The sequence below is a fragment of the Trichosurus vulpecula genome, chromosome 3 (genome assembly GCF_011100635.1).
Source record: "Trichosurus vulpecula isolate mTriVul1 chromosome 3, mTriVul1.pri, whole genome shotgun sequence".
In the NCBI taxonomy this organism is placed as follows: Eukaryota; Metazoa; Chordata; class Mammalia; order Diprotodontia; family Phalangeridae; genus Trichosurus; species Trichosurus vulpecula.
In genome coordinates, this window is record NC_050575.1 from 182,842,490 (window position 1) to 182,860,769 (window position 18,280).

At 39.6% G+C, this 18,280-nt stretch overlaps 1 protein-coding gene across 2 annotated transcripts in view; it reads left to right on the forward strand.

Annotated features, from left to right (window-relative positions):
* The first annotated feature begins 842 nt into the window (after positions 1-842).
* CABLES2 (Cdk5 and Abl enzyme substrate 2) overlaps positions 843-18,280 on the forward strand; it is a 44,510-nt gene continuing 27,072 nt past the window's right edge. The window contains exon 1 of one of the 2 annotated variants that reach the window (XM_036752120.1): positions 843-1,513. In XM_036752120.1, coding sequence (XP_036608015.1) covers positions 843-1,513 — 671 coding nt within the window. The remainder of the gene's footprint in view (positions 1,514-18,280) is intronic. The other variant, XM_036752121.1, reaches the window with a different exon arrangement.

The following is an 18,280-nucleotide window of genomic DNA, read 5'->3' on the forward strand; positions in this document are numbered from 1 at the left end:
CTCTATCCACTGAGCCACCTAACTTTCCCTCTTGGTGTGACCTTGGTCAAGTCACTTATCTATCTTTGGAACTCAGGGTCCTCCTCTGTCCTTAAGATGAAGAAATTGAAGCAAGGTGATCTCTAGCATTCTATAAATGCGAACTCTTACATGGATAATAGTGATATAGTGCAATATCATCGTCATTATCACTACTGATTTATTAGTAACAATAGTAATAAAGACAGCATTATAAAGAATGTGTAGTAGTTCCTTTGTCTTCTGTAAACAAAAAAGCGCTAGCTTCCTTCCCCTTCACAAGGTCAGCTCCAGCTCCAGACCAGCAGTCCCGACTCCTCGAGCCCAGTGTGGGAGAAGCAAAGAAAGGAAGAGCGAGATCGAACCCGCTCTTTCCCCAGTCCTCAACAACAAAGGGCTATCCCACCTGCAGCCTACGAAGTGAGCCAAAGCTCCCATCTCCCCCCAGAGCGGAGCATCAGCAGCGACTCCGGTGTCCGCACCCCTCCCCAGGCCTGGATTCAAACACACTACGCGGGAGGCGCAGGGCGTCTTGGCGCCCTCCCAACCCGCCTTGCCACTTGGCCGCTCATCTGTCCCCGCGGGGGAGACAGTCGGGCAGCCCAGCCGCTCCCTCAAGACTCAATCTCAGTAGCCTCTAGGACCCAGAGGAGCATTCCCTGGAGAAAGGCCTGGCCCGCCCCCCCGAGCCAGGATACCCAATAGAGTGCCTCAAAAGATCCTCTTATTTGCATGCCCAAGCGCCGTGACCAATGGGAGATGGGCGTGCGCGTTCCCGACCCGACCACTCCGGCCGGCTGGGGCCGCTGCGGCTCATTTAGAGAATGGCTGCGGCTGCGGCGGGTGGCTCTTCTTCAGCCGCCTCTGCCTCCGCCGCCGCCGCCGCCACCGGCACCGGCTCGTCCTCCAAGCCTCCACCGACCCCGCCAACCCCCAGGGAGCATCCGGCGCCCCGCCACCCGCCGCAGCTGAGGAAGCGGGGCGACTCCCGGCGCCGACAGGCCGCCCTTTTCTTCCTCAACAACATCTCGTTGGATGGCCGGCCCCCCAGCCTCTTCCCTGGCGGCGAGAAGCCCCCGCCTCCGACTCAAGATGAGAGCGCGGCCGGGCAGGGGGCGGCGGCCGGCGAGGCCCCCGCCGGGCACCCGCTGCCTCCCTCCGCCGTCGGGCCGTCCCGTCCCGGGGCCCCCAACGGGCCTCCCCCAGCCCCGGCCCTGCTCTTGCAGCTGCCCAAAGACAGTCCCCTGCCGCCGGTCCGCGGCGAAGCCGAGCCCCCGGGCGTCCGAGGCGGCGTCTTCCTGCCCCAGCTGCTGCTGCTCGGGGGTCAACTGGGCTCGCCCGCCCCGCTCACCGCGCCCCCCTCCGCCGCCGCCGGGGCCGCCGCCGCCGCGGGCATGACCGGACTGGGGGGCAAGGGCGGCCCCCCAACCCCGCAGGGGCTCCTCAGCCCCACGCAGACTAGCACTGGCTTCACCTTGGAGGTCCAGCGGCAAAGGTGAGAATCCTGCGGGCAGGTTGGGGCGGGAAGCGCCCCTGCGGAGGGGCCGAGGTGGGGGACGCTGGGAGGATGCTCTGGCAGGTGGGAGAACAGTCGAGCCCTTCTTTGGGGTCTCTGTGCTCGCCTGGATGCTGCTGCGGAGCTCTGCACCCCTCGACCCGAGCACCCCGCTCCCCACAGCTCCTTCCAAAGACTCCTTCCAGCATCTAACTTACTTACCTTTCTTTATGGTTCCTCTTCCGTTTCAGTAAACACACATGACAGTGTGTAGATTACTTTTTTTTTTTTTTTTTTTTTTTTGCAGCGTATCCAGGCTTCTGCTTTTGCTGTTTTCCCCCCCTTCCCGATTTGTGCTTTCCCCTCATGAACAAGTGTTGGGCCATTGCTCCAGTGCTGATGCCTTACCTGCCCTCCTTCATTTCCTGACAGCATCTTCTGACCCTTTTATCGGCGGGGAAAGATGCTTAGGCATATCTCACATAGAAAAACTGTAGTGTTTGCAAATTGGGTCCTGCTGCTGAGATTTGTTTTTAGGTTCTTTAAAGCAGACTAACCGTGAGCGTTTTTTTATGAATTGTTTTCATGACCTTGATGGCTATTTTGTCTTCAGAAAATAGCTTTATATTTGAAGTAGTGCTTGCTTGGAGATATGAAAAGTTCTACTTAACAGTTCTTTTCCCAGGCAATGAATATTAATTCAAACCCCACTTGGATTATCAGCCAAGACGCCCCAAAGATGCTTCCTTGAAAGCAAATTAATTTCAGATTTTTTAAGAGAGCCTTCAGAAGCCTATCTTGTTAATTTTAGTTTGTTATGTTAAATTCCTAATTTATGTTAAATAGAAAAATCTTAGTTTTTTAAGCAGGTAGATGTAAGTATTTACTTATGTTGCTTGAAAACTATCACATGTGTGTGCATTTTTAATTCTAGAGGAAAATAAACTGAGTTGAGCAGGCTCTTCAAAATGAGTGAAACTACAGATTTCAAAAGATGAATTTGGTGTAGCTATGTATAGCTAGTTCTACCCAATGAGTTATTTAGGGAGAGCCTTATAAAGGCTGTCATCTGATGCTTTATAATAGTAAAGAAATCTCTATGTCAAATCAGAGCAACAAGCATTATAGTGCCTATTCAGCGTCAGGCAGGCATTGTGCTAAGTAGTGGGGATACAAAGAAAAACAAAGAGAAAAAGCCCCTGCTCTCAAGGAACCCCAGTCTAATTGTGCAAATAACTAAGTAGAAACAAGATATTGTACAAGATAAATTGGAGAAAGTCTCAGAGGGAAAGCACTAAAATTCAGGAGGACTAGAAAAGGCCTTCTTGCAGAAGTAAAATAATTGATTCTTTTTACAATAGCATTTTCTAAATGTTAGTGAATTTCTTTAAATGGGATAGGGAGGAGAGAGAGAGTTCTTTAGCTAATGATTATAAGATGTTGGATTTATAAATCACTCACAGCAGAGTCTGATACTCTTGTCAAAACAAGAGTAGGTTTTTTTTTAACAAAATTAACAGAAAAGACTTTTTTGATTGTAAAATTATAAGTTTCTTAACCAGAATGAAACAACACAAGTTAGTCCAAAGTGTAATTATAACTACCTAGTGATTTTCCTGGGCCTGTCAGGCAAAGATATCCAGCATAAAAGTGCTTGTTCAGTTTATTTTATCAGATCTTCTGATGTGGTCTAGGAAAGTTATCTCCAGAAAACATACCTGTTCTGTCTATAATAACAAGGGTCTTAAGAAAGTTGAGTTTTAATGTTGTCATGTGTTTAAAACACTATATTTTTCAAAATTCTTTTGTATAAAATCATTGCCAGCCCTTGTGGCTAGTACAGACACTGCATTAGCAGAGTATGAGGCCTCAAGAAACTATCGTTATATCATGTTTAAAGGTCGTTTTTGCATTAGACAAGATTATTTGATCTCCATACTAAAATCATGCTTTATGTATAGAAAAACTATTGTAGGCTTACAGTTGTCAATTTGCAGTGTGTCCTGAAAGGTTATCTATTAATTAAATCATTTGTTCTGAAAGGATAGGGAAAGAAGACAGGATAATCATGGCCTAATTTACTTATTATACATTTGGATTTTTAAAAATATGATTTTCTCAAAGTGATACATGGCTCATACTGATACTGCTTTAGAGGTTCAAATAGTAGCTATCATTCCTCAGAGTTCTCTCCCTAGATGTTTTTAAGATATGAAAATAGCAAGTGTATTGAAATTATTATTAATGTAAACTAGGCATTGGATATAACTTTTATTAATTTGATGCTTGACTTTAGTCTGGAATCGATCATTGTAGTTATACCATTGAGTAAATGAATGAATCATCCGAGTTCTTATTCTCCTAACAAAAATTTTATCTCCTAGATAAAGATTTCATTTTTATTATGCCAGGAGGCTTTAAAAATAACAAGCTGAATTTTTATAGGTTTCTTCATTTTCTTTGAAACAAGGATTTTTTAAAAATTTCTTTTTTTTTCGTGTCTATTTGTCTTTGTCTTTAATGTTTCGTCATACTTCTTTGGAGGATGAGCTGAATTTCAAAGGATACTAGAAACTCTAGAGGGCAAAGTCTAGGAGGAGTGCATTACAAATGTGGACAGCCTGTTCAAAGGCACAAAGACAAGAGATGGAGTGTGAAGAACTGCAAGAAAGCCCATTTGGTTGGATCATAGAGAGTGTAAAGGGGGAGTAATGTATAAAGCTGGAAAGGTAGGTTACAACCAGGTTGTGAAGGGCTTTAAAAGCCAGAGGAGTTTGTCATTTTTTACCCTAGAAATAGCCACTGGAATTGGAGAGTTGGAGTGACATAGCCAGACTTGTGCTTTAGGAAAATCACTTTGGCCTCATTGTAGAGGATGATTGGAGAAGGGAGACACTTGAGACGGAAAGACCATTTAGGAGGCTCTTGTAATATTCTAATCAAGAGGTGATTGAAAGTCTTAACTATGATGGTTGCCATGTTAACAGAGAGAAGGGGATTGATTCAAGAGCTGTCATGAAGGTAAATTAGAGGAAAGCTGGCAACTGATTGGATTTGGGGTAAGGGAGAATAAGGAGCTTGAGGATGACTCAAGTTGTGAACCTATGTGACTGGAAAGGTGTTGATGCCTTCAATAGAAACAGTAAAGAGAGGAATGTTTATGGAAAAAGATAGTTGTGTTTTGGACATGTTAAGTTTGAGATGCTTATAGAACATCTGTCCAGCTGGAAACTGGTGTTGTGGGATCATAGGATCATCTATCTAGAGTTGGAAAGGACCTCAGAGACCAATCCCCTGATTTTACAGATGAGAAAACCAAAGCCCAGGGAAGTCAAGTGACTTGCCAAAGGCCATACAGGTACTAAGTGTTAAAGGTAGGTTTTGAACCCAAGACTTCTGACTTTAGAGCCACTGCTCTTCCAACTTCGATAATCCAGGAGAGAGAACCAGTCTAGATGTTTAGCTCTGGGAGTCATCTGCACAAAGATGCTAATTAAATTCATGAGAACTGATGAGATTACTGAAAGAGTATAAAAAGAAGAACCAGGACAGAGCCTTGGGGTACACCCACAGTAAGGGGTCAGGATATGGAACGTTATCCAACATAGAAGACTGACAAGGAGGGAAAACCAAGAGAAAGCAGTGTCATTAAAAAACCAGAGATGAAAGGGTGGTCAGCAATATGAAATGTTACATAGAGCTCAAGGAAGATAAGGAATGAGAAACAACCACCAGATCTAGCTATTAAGAACATTGGGGGCAGCTAGGTGGCACAGTGAGTAGAGCACTGGCCCTGGAGTCAGGAGGACCTGAGTTCAAATCTGTTCTCAGACACTTGACACATTTACTAGCTATGTGACCTTGGGCAAGTCACTTAACCCCAATTGCCCTGCCTTCCCCCCTGCAAAAAAAAAAAAAAAAGAAATCATTGGCAACTTGAGAGCAGTCTCATTGAAGTTAGAAGCTACATTGCAAAAGTTTGAAAAGTGGAGGAAATGGCAGCAAACAGAGACTAAAGCCTTTTCCAAGAGTATGGTTGTAAAAGAGAGAGGGACATTAATAGTCATCAAGTCCATCCCCCTCATTTTATAGATAAGGAAACTGAGGCCCAAAGAGGTTAAATGACTTTCTTGGGATCATGCTGCTAATAAGTGTCTTAAGACAGAATTTGATCCCAGGTCTTCCTGACGGTAGGTCTAGCACTTTCTCTACTACTCTACCTAGCTGCCCACAGGAGAGATGATACAACAGAAGATGGTAGGGTCAGGTGTGGGGTTTTAAAGGATCAAGGAAACTTGGGTGTCTTTGTAGGCAGCAGGAGGACAAATAGAGATTGAAGATAAGAAGCTGGGGGGTGGTGAGAAGGGAATAATTATGGGGCAGTCTGCTGAAGGGGATGTGAGAGGATGGGATTAAAGTCACATATTACTGGGGATTGTCTTGGCAAGGAGAATGTGTACCTTTTCATCAGAGATTGGAATAAAAGAGGAAAGAATGGGGCAATGGTGTCAAGTGGTTTTTCTAGATAGAGATAAGAAAAGGATGCTCTCTTATTCAAGTCCATTGGCTTTTATCCTGCGTATCATTCTCCCCTCATCAATTAAGATTTGCAAAGTTTTATTGAGCAAAAGTCAATTATTACTTTTTTTCAAATGAAGCATTTTTCCAGCCTTAAGACTCCTCCCTATAAGCAGTCATTGGAAGTATCTTCCCAGATTGTAAATCCAAAGAGGAGAGAAACCTTATTCCCACCATCTCATTTTACTCATGAAGAAACCAATGTCCAGGGAAGTGAAGTGACTTGCCTCAAGTCAGACAGGTGGGAAGTTTCAGAGACAGGATTTGAACCCAAGTCCTCTGGCTCCAGAGCCAGTGCTCTTTCTGCTGTATCATTCTGTTTTTCTCCCAGACTTTGGTATTAGAGCATTGTGTGTGTGTGTGTGTGTGTGCGCGCGCACGCCCGCATCTTTAGGGGAGGGGGGGCGTATGTAACAAAATGTTTATAAATTTGGAGTTAATAATCTAGATACTTCTACAGTATATAATTTTGAATACCCCTTGTGAGTGTCTCCTCTTATAGTTTCTAAATCCAGATTGCTAGTAATTGGAAAAAACTCACACAGAACATTACAAAAAGATTCAAGAGAAGTTCTCAAAATAAAACATAAATTTAATTAGTAACTGGTTAAAAACCGCATTTAATGGCCAGATAGCCTTAATGGAACCAACTCAGGGGAGAAGCTTCATAAAATGGATTTCTGTGTGGTTATTTATTACCTTCTTCATAAGTTACCCACTTTAGAATCTTGAAGTTTTAAAATTTTAACTAAAGTCTTTACTACTTAATTATGTACAAAAGTAAAACTGAAGTATCTAATTTCTATCAGTGTAAAATTGGATTGTAGAAACATTTAAAACTGTTCCCTCTTACTTGGAGGGATAAAGCTGTGTACACGGAACTTTTCTGCTTAAGTCAGACTTAAGCCATTCACTACTTCTCTGATGATACATACTAGCTAGAATAAGAGTAGATGGGTGATCATCTTTCTGTTAGATGAAAATTTCACTGTATATGTTGTACAGCTATCCAGAATCAAACTACCAAGCTCAAGGGCTAAACTCCAAGCTTTGAACTCTAAACAATAATAATTTTTTTTAAATTATGAGACTTTCAAAAGATGTCTCTTCAGGTACTCCAACATATAAAATCATAGAATCTTAGAACTGAAAAAGACGTTAGAGATCATCTAATCCAACTCCCCATACACAGAGACTTTATAAAAAATGAGCGAGAAACATGCTCAGAAGGGAAGCAACTTACCAAGAACTAAAACTCGGGTATTCTGTCTTCTAGTCCAGTGTTCTTTTTGCCACACCATGCTCCCTAATATAATTCTCCTGTAAAGAGAGTTGTTATTTAGAGGTTCCTTTCTAACAAACTTGTTAGCTGTTCACAGTGAAAGAAGCATACACCTTAGGTGGCCCAAGGAAGTGCTGTGACTGCTATTGAACTTCCCTGAGCAGACTGAGATTCATCCATTGTCCATGATGTTGCCAAACGATTTGTGTAGGATATGTAACTGGTTATAAAAGAACTTTAGAAAAGGCAAATTTAACATTGATAAAATATAATCTCAGTATAATAAATTCTGTAACATTCTATGGAAGTCTTTTTGCTTTTCATATACAATCCAAACATTCAACTACTAACATTACATATTTTCAACAAATAGTTTCCTAACCACAGTGTACAAAGAGAAAGCAAAATGTTGCTACTTCTGTCATTAAAATTCTTTGCTGAATGAAGAGCATTGTATGCTATTGACACTGTTTCATAGGTGTGCCTTTATAATTCAGTTCTTGTGTTCAAGGTCACATAACTTAGACAAAGTGTGTATATGTATAAAATCTGTCTGTTCCCAATTCTCTTGGTCATGTCTTTTTTTCAGAACTACAATGTGTTAGGTTCTTTTAGTTATAAAAGATATATTCTGTTCCTAATTCTAAATTATTAGAAAGAAAAGTATACTTAACTTTAACTTAAATGAAATAGTTCCTAGCCATTTAAATCAATTTTAGTCAAATCTCTATGGATAATAGGTCTGCTGCAGCCAGGAGGAACCAAGGATTTGAATAACTCCAAAATAACTTAGACAAGTATTTAGCTTTGAAATACATGTTTATATTTTTGATATGAATGAGAGGCAACAGCGCTTAGTGGATAAAGAACCTATCTTGATACAGGAAGACCTAGATTCAAGTCCCATCCCACTTCTAAGACTCTGCTTCAGGCAACTCTAAAACCTTAAGTTGCAGAACATGTGATGGTCTTCTTTGGCAGAAGGAGCTTCTTCATGAATATCTAGGGGGGAAAATGAAGAAAGATTTTTTTTAAAAAACTTCAAAGGAAAGAATTGGAAGGGAGGATAAAGAGAAAGTGGTGAATAATGAAATGGACTCCCTGAAAACCAGAATAGACCACATAGATATCAGTTGTATCACGAAACAGAAATATTAGGACAAAATCAAAAGATTGAAAAAATAGAAGAAAATGTAAGGTATCTGATATCAAAAAGAATTCACCTGGAAAATAAGTCAAGGAGAGAGAATTTAAGAATCATTAGGCTCTCTAAAAATGATTTTTTTTTAAATCCTGGGCACTAGATTTCAAGAAACCACCTGAAAAATTATCCATAAAACTAAGGAGCAAGGTGAAACTAGAATCCACTGAAAAGAACCCCAAAAGAAAAAGTTCCAGGAATGTCAGAGCAAAAATCCAGAGCTCCTACATCAAAGAAAAAAAATTATGGCAAGTCTCCTAAAAGAAGCAGTTCAGGTACAAGGAACTAGAGTCAGGATCACACAGACCTGACAGTTTCTACTCTAAATTAGAGAAGATCTTAAAATACAAAAGACCAAAGAAGGGGGCCTACAACTAAGACTACTTCACCCTGCAGAACTGAGTGTATGACTGTGGAGAAGGGAGGTTGGGCAGCAGTGTGCAGTATGAATAAATTTTTAATGGAATAGAGGACTTTCAAGTGTTTCTGTGGAAAAAGACTAGAGTTGAATAGAGGTTCTAAAATACAAACAGAAGAATCCATAGAAATCTAGAAAGGTAATGGACAGTTAGAAGAAACTTTATGATGATGTGGTGCTAACATTCTAATAGGGAAGAAGAAGCAGGTGGCCTTCAGAATCTTAATGTTGTCGAAGTGTGTTGAGGGAGTTAAAAAAAAGAAAGCAGAAATCCAGAGGGTGGATTGGTTCTGTTTTGAGGTTTTGCAGAAGGGAGGGTAAAAGGGATACATTGGCATAGAAATGAGCAATGAACTTGCTATTTCTAATATTTGGAGTGTATGAGAAGAGCATATTTCCTCAGTGTAGGAAGGTGCAGAAGGAGTAGACATCAGATGAACCACTTATCTGAAACTGACAAAGGAGGATTGAACACATAGAGTTATAAAATATTTCATACTCAACAGGGAAACAAGTGGGGACAAGGAGTTGAGGGAAGATAAAATATCAGGGAGGGCATAATTGAAATCAAAAGAAACTTCCTGATCCTAAAAGGAACATTAATGGGGGGAAGGGAAAAAAGAAAAGCAAAGAAATAGGATCAGACACATTGAGCAAGGTTGATGGAGTTATGAAACTGTCAAGTCACTCTGGAAAGCAATTTGGAACCATGCCCAAAAAGTTACTAAACTGTGCATACCCTTTGACCCAACAATATTGATACTAGGCCTATAACCCAAAGAGATCAAAGAAAGAGGTTCTTTCTTGTGGTGTCAAAGAACCAGAGACTAAAGAGATACCATTTAATTAGGGAATGACTGAACAAATTATAATATATGAATGTAATGAAATACTATTGTGCTGTAAAAAAATTACTTGAGATAGTTTCAGAGAAAGCCAGGAAGACATGTATGAACTAATGAAGAGTAAAGTAAGCAGAATCAGGAGATCCAAGTTATACAGTAATAACATTTTAAAGACAAACAGCTTTTAAAGATGGAAGAATTATGATCATTGCAATCACCATCCATGATTCCAGGACAGTAATGATGATGCATGCTACCCACCATCTGACAGAGGGGTAATATATTCAGGTGCAGAAAGAGGCTTTTTTTAAGGGGGGCGGAAATAATGTTTTTAAATCAAAGTGGCATCCCAGTGGTATTTAAGGATGAAACTAGAATAAAGAGAACAAATAGTTAAAAGTTGGAAGAGATTTATAAAAGTCTTTTCACTATCAAAGAGGAGCCACCACACCTGGCTCTGTATCACAATCTTGACTGTGCTTAAAGATGAGGGAGAAATAATACTAAGGAGAACAAGATGGAGAAAGCAGCAAGTTTAGGCCAAGTTTACCTAGAGATCTATGCTGGAGGTGAAATAGTTGTGAAGACAAAGTTGTGGATCTTTGTCAAAGGATTGATTTGTGGGATATCTGAAGAAAGGAGATACTAAAAATGTGGGGAAGAGGGGATGTCAGACCTTATTAATCTCCTAAAAAGTCAACCAAGAAAGCACCAAAAACTACTGACCTACATATCTGCCTTTTCTGTTGACGTAAACTTTTGGGAATGGTATACACAATGATGAGCATTCTTGAAGGCTCTTGCAAGTGATACTCCATGGTAGACCATATCTTTTCTATCACACAATTGTCTAAAAGATGTAGGGAATACAGGATCCCTTTGACTATTTTTTTATTTTAAAAAAATTGATAGTTTCCAATAGGAAACTATAGAGCAGACACTACCTTAAACCTCTCTTCAAACAAGGTATCTCCTATGCATACATCAAAGTTACATAATATTCCTTGAGAAATATAAAAACAGAGAGAATATGGTTCATTGATCTCTAATCACCATCAGACCAGGTATAAAACAGGCAGAAATGTTCACCAAAGGTGTTTGCCACTGTGTTGGGGGAGATAGAGCGCAGAGTCAAAGTTTGAGTGATTCCATAGACATGGTGAAATCCTCCAAAAGCTCCAGTTTGTAGGTGACATTGTGTTTATTGTATCAAGCTCTGAAATACTGCAGAATCTTCTGAATAAGGGTGATCACTCAACCTTTCTTCACAAATTTCTCTGATAAGGATCAAATTTCCAAGATATATAAGGAACCAATTAAATTTTTTAAGAATAATAATAGCTATTCCTCAATTGATAAATGGTCAAAGAATATGAATAGGCAATTTTCTAAGGAAGAAATCCAAGCTATCAATGCCATATAAAGTGTTCCAGATCACTAATAATTATAGAAATGCAAATTAAAGCAGTTCTAAGGTTCTGTCTCACACCCATCAAATTGGCAAAGTTGACCAAAAAAAGGAAAATGTTGATATTGTGGTGGCAAAGAATTGAGAGCTAAAGGGTACCTGTCAGTTGAGCATTGACTGAACAAATTATGGCACATGAATGTAGAGGAATACAATTGTGCTATAAAACGACTAAAGGGATAATTTCAGAGAAACCTAGGAAAACCTCTGAACTGATGAAGAGTGAAGTAAGCAGAACCAGGAGACCAAGTTATATAACAACAACTATTGTAAAGAGAAAGAACTTTGAAAGACCAGATTACTGATGATGATGAAACATGCTGGCTGCCACCTGACAGAGGTAATAGACCCAGAATGCAGAAGGAGAAATTTTTTTAACTCGGTCAGTTCAAGAATTTTTTTTTGCTTGACTATGCCTTTTTGTTACAAAGGTTTTTGTATTTTGTTGTTCTTCCCACCTGAAAGAAGAGAAATATACTTGTTCAATGAAATGCCTGTTGTCCCCTGCTTACTTACAAACACATGTTGGGCCAGTAATGCAAATGGTCCCAGACTTAAATGGGAAGAGTGGAATGAGCTAGATTTCCCTTGAAAAATTTCAAAGTTCCTTTAATGACTCCAGATTTCTCCCAGGGGAAAAAAAAGGTGTATCTTTTTAATACTAATATTCTACCACTGTACCAAATAACTGAAAATTAATATCACTCATAGGGCAACGTAGAAGTTCTTAGTAGGTGTGAGCAGGCTGTAACATGCAACAAATAAGTAACTACTTGGAAGAACCAAAGAAAGGATGTCACCAAAGAAATGTGTAAGTGTGAAAAAATTGGGCTAGTCATGTGGCAAGAATGGGGAACAACAGATAACCATTGTGTTCCACTGGTATCCTTGCAATGTCAAAAAAAAAAATAAGGAAGGGACTCAGGACATTGGGTAGACTCCTTGTGTCACACATAGGAGCACAGAGACAGGAGTAGCCCAGGATGGACAGGCATGGATCTATTGCAGTCCTCATAATTAGAGGGAACATCTACAGCCATGAAATCAAAGATCCACTTAAGCAGTTCTGCTAAAAAAAAAAAAAAAAAACAATTCCCATAAATTTGCATGGATCTCACCAAACTTTTACTACTCTTCCCTTCCCATCTTAACTCTCCTCTTCCTTGACTCCTCACCCTTTGTTCCCAAAAAGAGAGAATAGAGGCCTCTATCAGCAACAAATTTTCCCTACCCTCCTAAAAAAATACAAATTCCTATTGATGATAGTTGGTTAGACCAGACCTCTTTTCCCAGGAGGAGGAGAAACATGTAAGCAACTAGCTGAAATTACTAAGTCCATAGGTATAATTTCTCATACCAGAAGTATTCTAGCAACCCTTGTGTTTGTCCTTATCTCACATACTGATGACTGAAGTCATGTTCTGTTTGTTAGTTTCCCCAAAACCAGGAGCCCCAAACTATGCTGGCCTTTGTAAATTCTATTTCTTACTTAACTATTGCTCAATGCATCATTGGACTGTATGCTTCTCTGATTTTTGTCATTGCCAGGAATATTGTGGCTTTGTGATGTAAACCTTCATTAGGCTGGTTCATTAGCCGCTGTCTAAAATTAACCTTAAAATTAAGTCATTCCTGGGTTGGACTGAGGGGTGCTTTTAGGGTCACCTAGAAGGGAGGGGAGGGAATAATTTGTCCCTTTCAGAACTGTGACAGGTTATGACCTTAGACAGTTCAGAATCAAAATGGAAAACTTGTCACATGCTGGAAACTATAAAATATCCATTGAGGATGTAAGTCCTGTTATTGAACAGTTGTTCAAAATTAAATGAACACTGTGTGGTAACTGGAAATACACACTATTAAACACAGGATGCCTTCCTTGTATGCCAAAAATGACAGTTCTAAAGTACAACAGCCTTTTCAGCTAGTTTATTTAAAAGGGAATTAGACAGTTATTATATATGATTACTGTGTATATTGTGCAAAAATAAATACATTCTGTATATTTGCATTTAAAACTTGGAGGAGGAAGAAAATAACTACATATACCTAGCACACACCTAGTAATAGGTGTGGTTTCAGGGAAGGATCCCTGAACTAGAAGTTATGAGTCCTGGCTCTACCACCAATTGACTCTATAGCCTTGGGCAAGTTTACCTCACATCCCCAAGCCTTAATTTCCTCATCTAGTGAAGGAAAGGAAAGAACTGTAACCAGGGAAGGGTGATGTGGTCTTTGCCGCAGGATGCCAGCTTCATAGAGTTTTAACAGCAGTTGCAGTTCCTCAGCAATACAGAAACTGACCTTTAGCACCTAATTAACAAGAATAGTTAAGTTAGGAAAACAAAACCACCAGAAGTCACCCACTTAGGGCTTTAGTTTCCTTATGTGTCAAATGAGAGGAGGGAGCAAGTGAGCCAAATTATCTTTAAGATTTTGTAGCCTGGACTAAGGAACAGACTAGTGACTTAGTAAGCAGGACATTTGGAGGGTCTCTATAATTGGTTCCCAGTTGAAGTTAGAATCATTTTGCTCTTTAGTTAAGATTTAGTTAAAATGCATTGGTATTTAAATGGGGCCCTGTAGCCTGAGAAATGAAAAATAAGTTGATAAAATGGCCTGGAGTGAATGGAAGCTTGAATAAGAGTTTGACTGATAATTTTAACTTATCAATAGGAGTAAGCATCCTGGTGCATTGAAAGGAGCCCAGGCCCAGGTATCTGAGGACCTGGGTTAAAATACTTCTGCTCCCTGTGACCTTAGGCAAGTCACCTAACTTCTCTGGGCCTTAATTTCCTCCTCTGTGAAAAGATAGGATTGGACAAGGTGGCCTTTCACGTCCCTTCCTGGTCTAAATCCATGACCCTGCTAACTTGCAAACTAATTAATAGACTGAATGAAGCTTTGAAAAGATAAAACCTCTTGATCTGCTTCAGCCACAGTTTCCTCATCTGCCAAATGGAGATAATAATTGCACCTGCCTGACAGAACTTTGTGAAGAGATGAAATAATGTGTGTGTAAAGATGGGATCCAGATGCTCCCATTCAGCTCTGATGTATTTATCAAATGACACTACTTCTCAATTAGTCAATCAAAAACTTTAGGCTTACGTGCAGAAATTATTTGGAAGTCATTGGATGAGCTGCAGCGACCTTGTAGAGGAAGTCTGTTCCAATCAGGTAGGGCCTGTTCAAAACCAGGGAGCTAGTTCAGAATGCACCAGAGTACTGGCCCGTTTCCTATCTTTGTCCTAGAAGCATCCCCAGATACATGGATTGCAATGTCTGCATTGGAGTCAAGGATAGACTGTATGCACACTCGAGGTTCTACAAAGAGCCCAGGAAAAAAGCTGTTACTCCACCTAAAGGGAGGCTCTGAGGACTCCAATAAAAGGACTTAAGGAGCTCTGAATTTACTACATGTGCTTTAACCTTGAACCCACTTTCCCCAGACACTTTATGTACTTGTGGAAAAGTATGAAACAGCCTGGGTTAGGGGGAAGGGAGTGTTTATACCAACTATTCATACCACTGTAGTCAAATACTAAAAGTTAATTAAGTCTGGCTGACTGATAATCAGCTCATAAGAATAACAGGAAGCACATTGAGGGGGACAGAAGAACTCTACCATATTGGAAATAAAACCCCAACTCCTCAGGCTTAACCCCAGAACCCTAAGGGAGAGACATGGCTACATCAGGGGCACTTGACTGGCTCCTCCTTAGTACCAGTAGTTGAAAGAGTAGCTCCAGAACATATGCTACATATGTAAAGCAACTTGCCAACCTTAAAGCATTCTGTAACTGTTAGTGACTATTATTATTAATGATACTATTAATCATTATTGATAATAGTAATAATTATAATGATTTCAAAATTATTAATTTCTTAAAGGGAATTAGTTGTTCCCCTTAGGACTAGACATAGAGAAATTATAAATTATAAAATTTACCTGCCCTCACCTATAATGAAAAAACTTCCCCCCAATACTTGTAAATATCTAAAACTAGTTTAAGGGTCACTTTGTTTTTTTTTTCTCTTGCCCCACTTTGAGAGTAAAGATGGTTGGAACTTTTCTTCAGTACCTCCTTTAGTATATAAGAATGTAGGCTTTCATGAACATTTGACCTCTTAAAACTAAATTTACTTAGAAACCCAAAACACATTGAAGTACCTCCTTTGTGAGAGTGATTAGGTATATCTTTTACCAATATGAAATGAATTTTTTTCCATAGAATATCTATGAAGATGAATATTTGTTTCCCACATAGATAACAAGACAGTGACACCTAACTATTCACTTACAGGTGAACAAGTCACCGTCAGATTCAGAGACCCATTTAAAAATTATACATTTGGGTCTATATGTAGTATTACGAATACTACATATTCCCCCTTTAAATAATTATTAACATCATTTAAAATGCTTTATGAATGTGATGTAGATGAAGGATGTGGAGAAAAAGTTTGAGAACTATAACTTAAGTCATTTAAACAGTGGGCTGTCCTTTATAGTAGTCTCTATCTGTTTCCATGTTACCAAAAAGACTAGTACATATCCATATATGTTTTTCCAAAGAAAAAAATTAGGAATCTAAAATGCAATTTGCCGTGGCAGATTTTAGCTTGTGCTAAGAAAACTCTCCTAACAGTCTGAGCTAGCTAAAAGTAGAATGGACTATTTCTGAATGTTAGAGTTTCCACCTCACTGAAGATGTTCAAGCAGAGACGGAATGGTCATAAGTCAGTGATGTGGAAGATTATTGTTCAGGTTCAGTGAAGACTAAATCATCTCTGAAATCCCTTCCAACTTAAATCTATGCTTAGAGCTGTGATTGGGTAAAACAAAATATGTCTATGATACATTTGTGGTATAAGGTCACTTTACTGACCACCAAGAACAAATTTGCCTCATATGTGGCTAAGGAAAGGGCTTGAAATTGCTGCATCCTCTCAGGTTTAAAAACATCATCTTATCTGTCGGCTACTGGCCAGAATCCCACTTTGTTTCTTGTGCATGTGTGTCACCAAGATAAGTGGTTCGAGTAATTCATTAAATACTTCTGGAACCTTTCAAGAACAATGATGTAAAGCATCGCTTTCCCTTGAGGCATTCAAAATACAACTTTTTTTTGCCCCTATAAAGCAGTAATCCTCACAATATTCCTCTGAGGTTAGCATTAAAGGATATACTTCTTTATATATTCATGTTTTTAAATGTTTATATAGCTAAAGAGGTTTTTTCCCCTACCTGAAATCTCTAGTTAGATATATTATTAAGAGATAAATACAAGTGGTAGCATTGCTTCTTACTCCTGAGAGTGTTATACAGGGTGTTCCAAAAGTCTTAGTGCAGTTATCCACTATTAAAGCTTATGCTCATTATAATGCTATTAAAGCTGTTAACTGTGCTGAGACTTTGGGAACAGTCTATTCTGGCATGCAGCATATTGCTTTTTCTAACTATTGAACTAAACTTAAATTACTTGACTGTTTATTTTATTGTCTCTAAGTAGATGGAGCCGCATCTGACTTCAGTCAATATACTTTCTGGTAAAGAGGCCCAGAGTCTTTGTCCTCATTTTAGTTGACCTGGTGACTGACTTTATCCTGTGACTTTCACCACCATGCAATTTGAGTTTCCAAGTCTGAGCTTTGAGGGATTATTGAATCTATAAATAACTTGAGTTTTCAGTTATATCATGTGTCTGTATTAACAGAAAGATTAATATAAACTATCTGGTTAAGAATATTCTCCACAATTTAAATAATGTAAATATAGCATGCTTTGTAAACCTTGAAGTGCTATATAAATGTCAGCTATCATTATTACTTACTGGAAAGACACGCATTTTTATCATTCTAGGCTTTATGTTGATTTTTAAATCATTACTCTTCATTTTCATCAGAAAATATTTGTAAACCAATGACAGAATTTCCCATTTGGAAGAGGCGGAAGGCCACGTAATATGACCTGTGCCTAAACAGTAATCCCTTCTGCAACATCCCTGACAAGTAGTCATTCAGACTCCAATTAAAGACCTCCAGGAAGGGGAGACCCTACTATCCACAAAATAGTCTAATTTTTTGGGAAATGTTTCTATACATCACATCTAAATCTCCCTCGCTACAGCTTTTATTCATTTTTTTCTATTCAAGAGTCATAATGAGAACAGGGCAGACACTAAGATTTAGAGGGTGTTGATAGCATTCCTTGACACCTAATTATCAAGAATAATTAGTTAACATAGGAAGTTACTGATGCTTTTCCTCTCCACCCTGTGGATATTTGCCGAGGAGCAGCCCCACTGTGTCCCGCCAAGGCCTTGTAGCCCAAGGTTTCTCCTCCATCTTCTCTTTTGCCCCCAGCTGAATTTTTTACAGTTTCTTGGAGAGCGCACTTGGTGAAATTGTCTGCTAGTTACAACTTTGTTCTAATTCTGCCCTCTAAGGACAGACAGAACAAGTCTAGCCCTTCCATATGACAGATCTTTAAATACCTAGACAGCTAAATCTCCTCTTTTTCAGACTGAGCCTTTCTGTTTTCCTTTTCTGATCCTCATATACCGACATCACCATCCTAGCCACACTTCTCTAGATTTGTCCCATGTTGCCCAGAACTGGACACCATAACTCTACTTAGGCAGTTGGTGGTACAGTGGTTTAGAATGCTTGGACCTTCTTAGGAAAACCTGAGTTTCAAATCCTGCCTCAGAAATTTGTTAGCTCTATGACCCTGGGTAAGTCAGTTAACCTCTGTCAGCCTCAGTTTCCTCATCTATAAAATGAAGGTAATAACAGCATCAACCTCCCAGGGTTATTGTGAGGAAAAAGTATGATGATGCTTGTAAAAACATTTGCAAACCTTACAGTGCTATATAAAGGGAAACATTTATTTTTATTATCATCAATATCATTATAATCCAGGCATAGTCTGAACAGAGCAAAGTTCATAAGATTATCACCTCATCATCG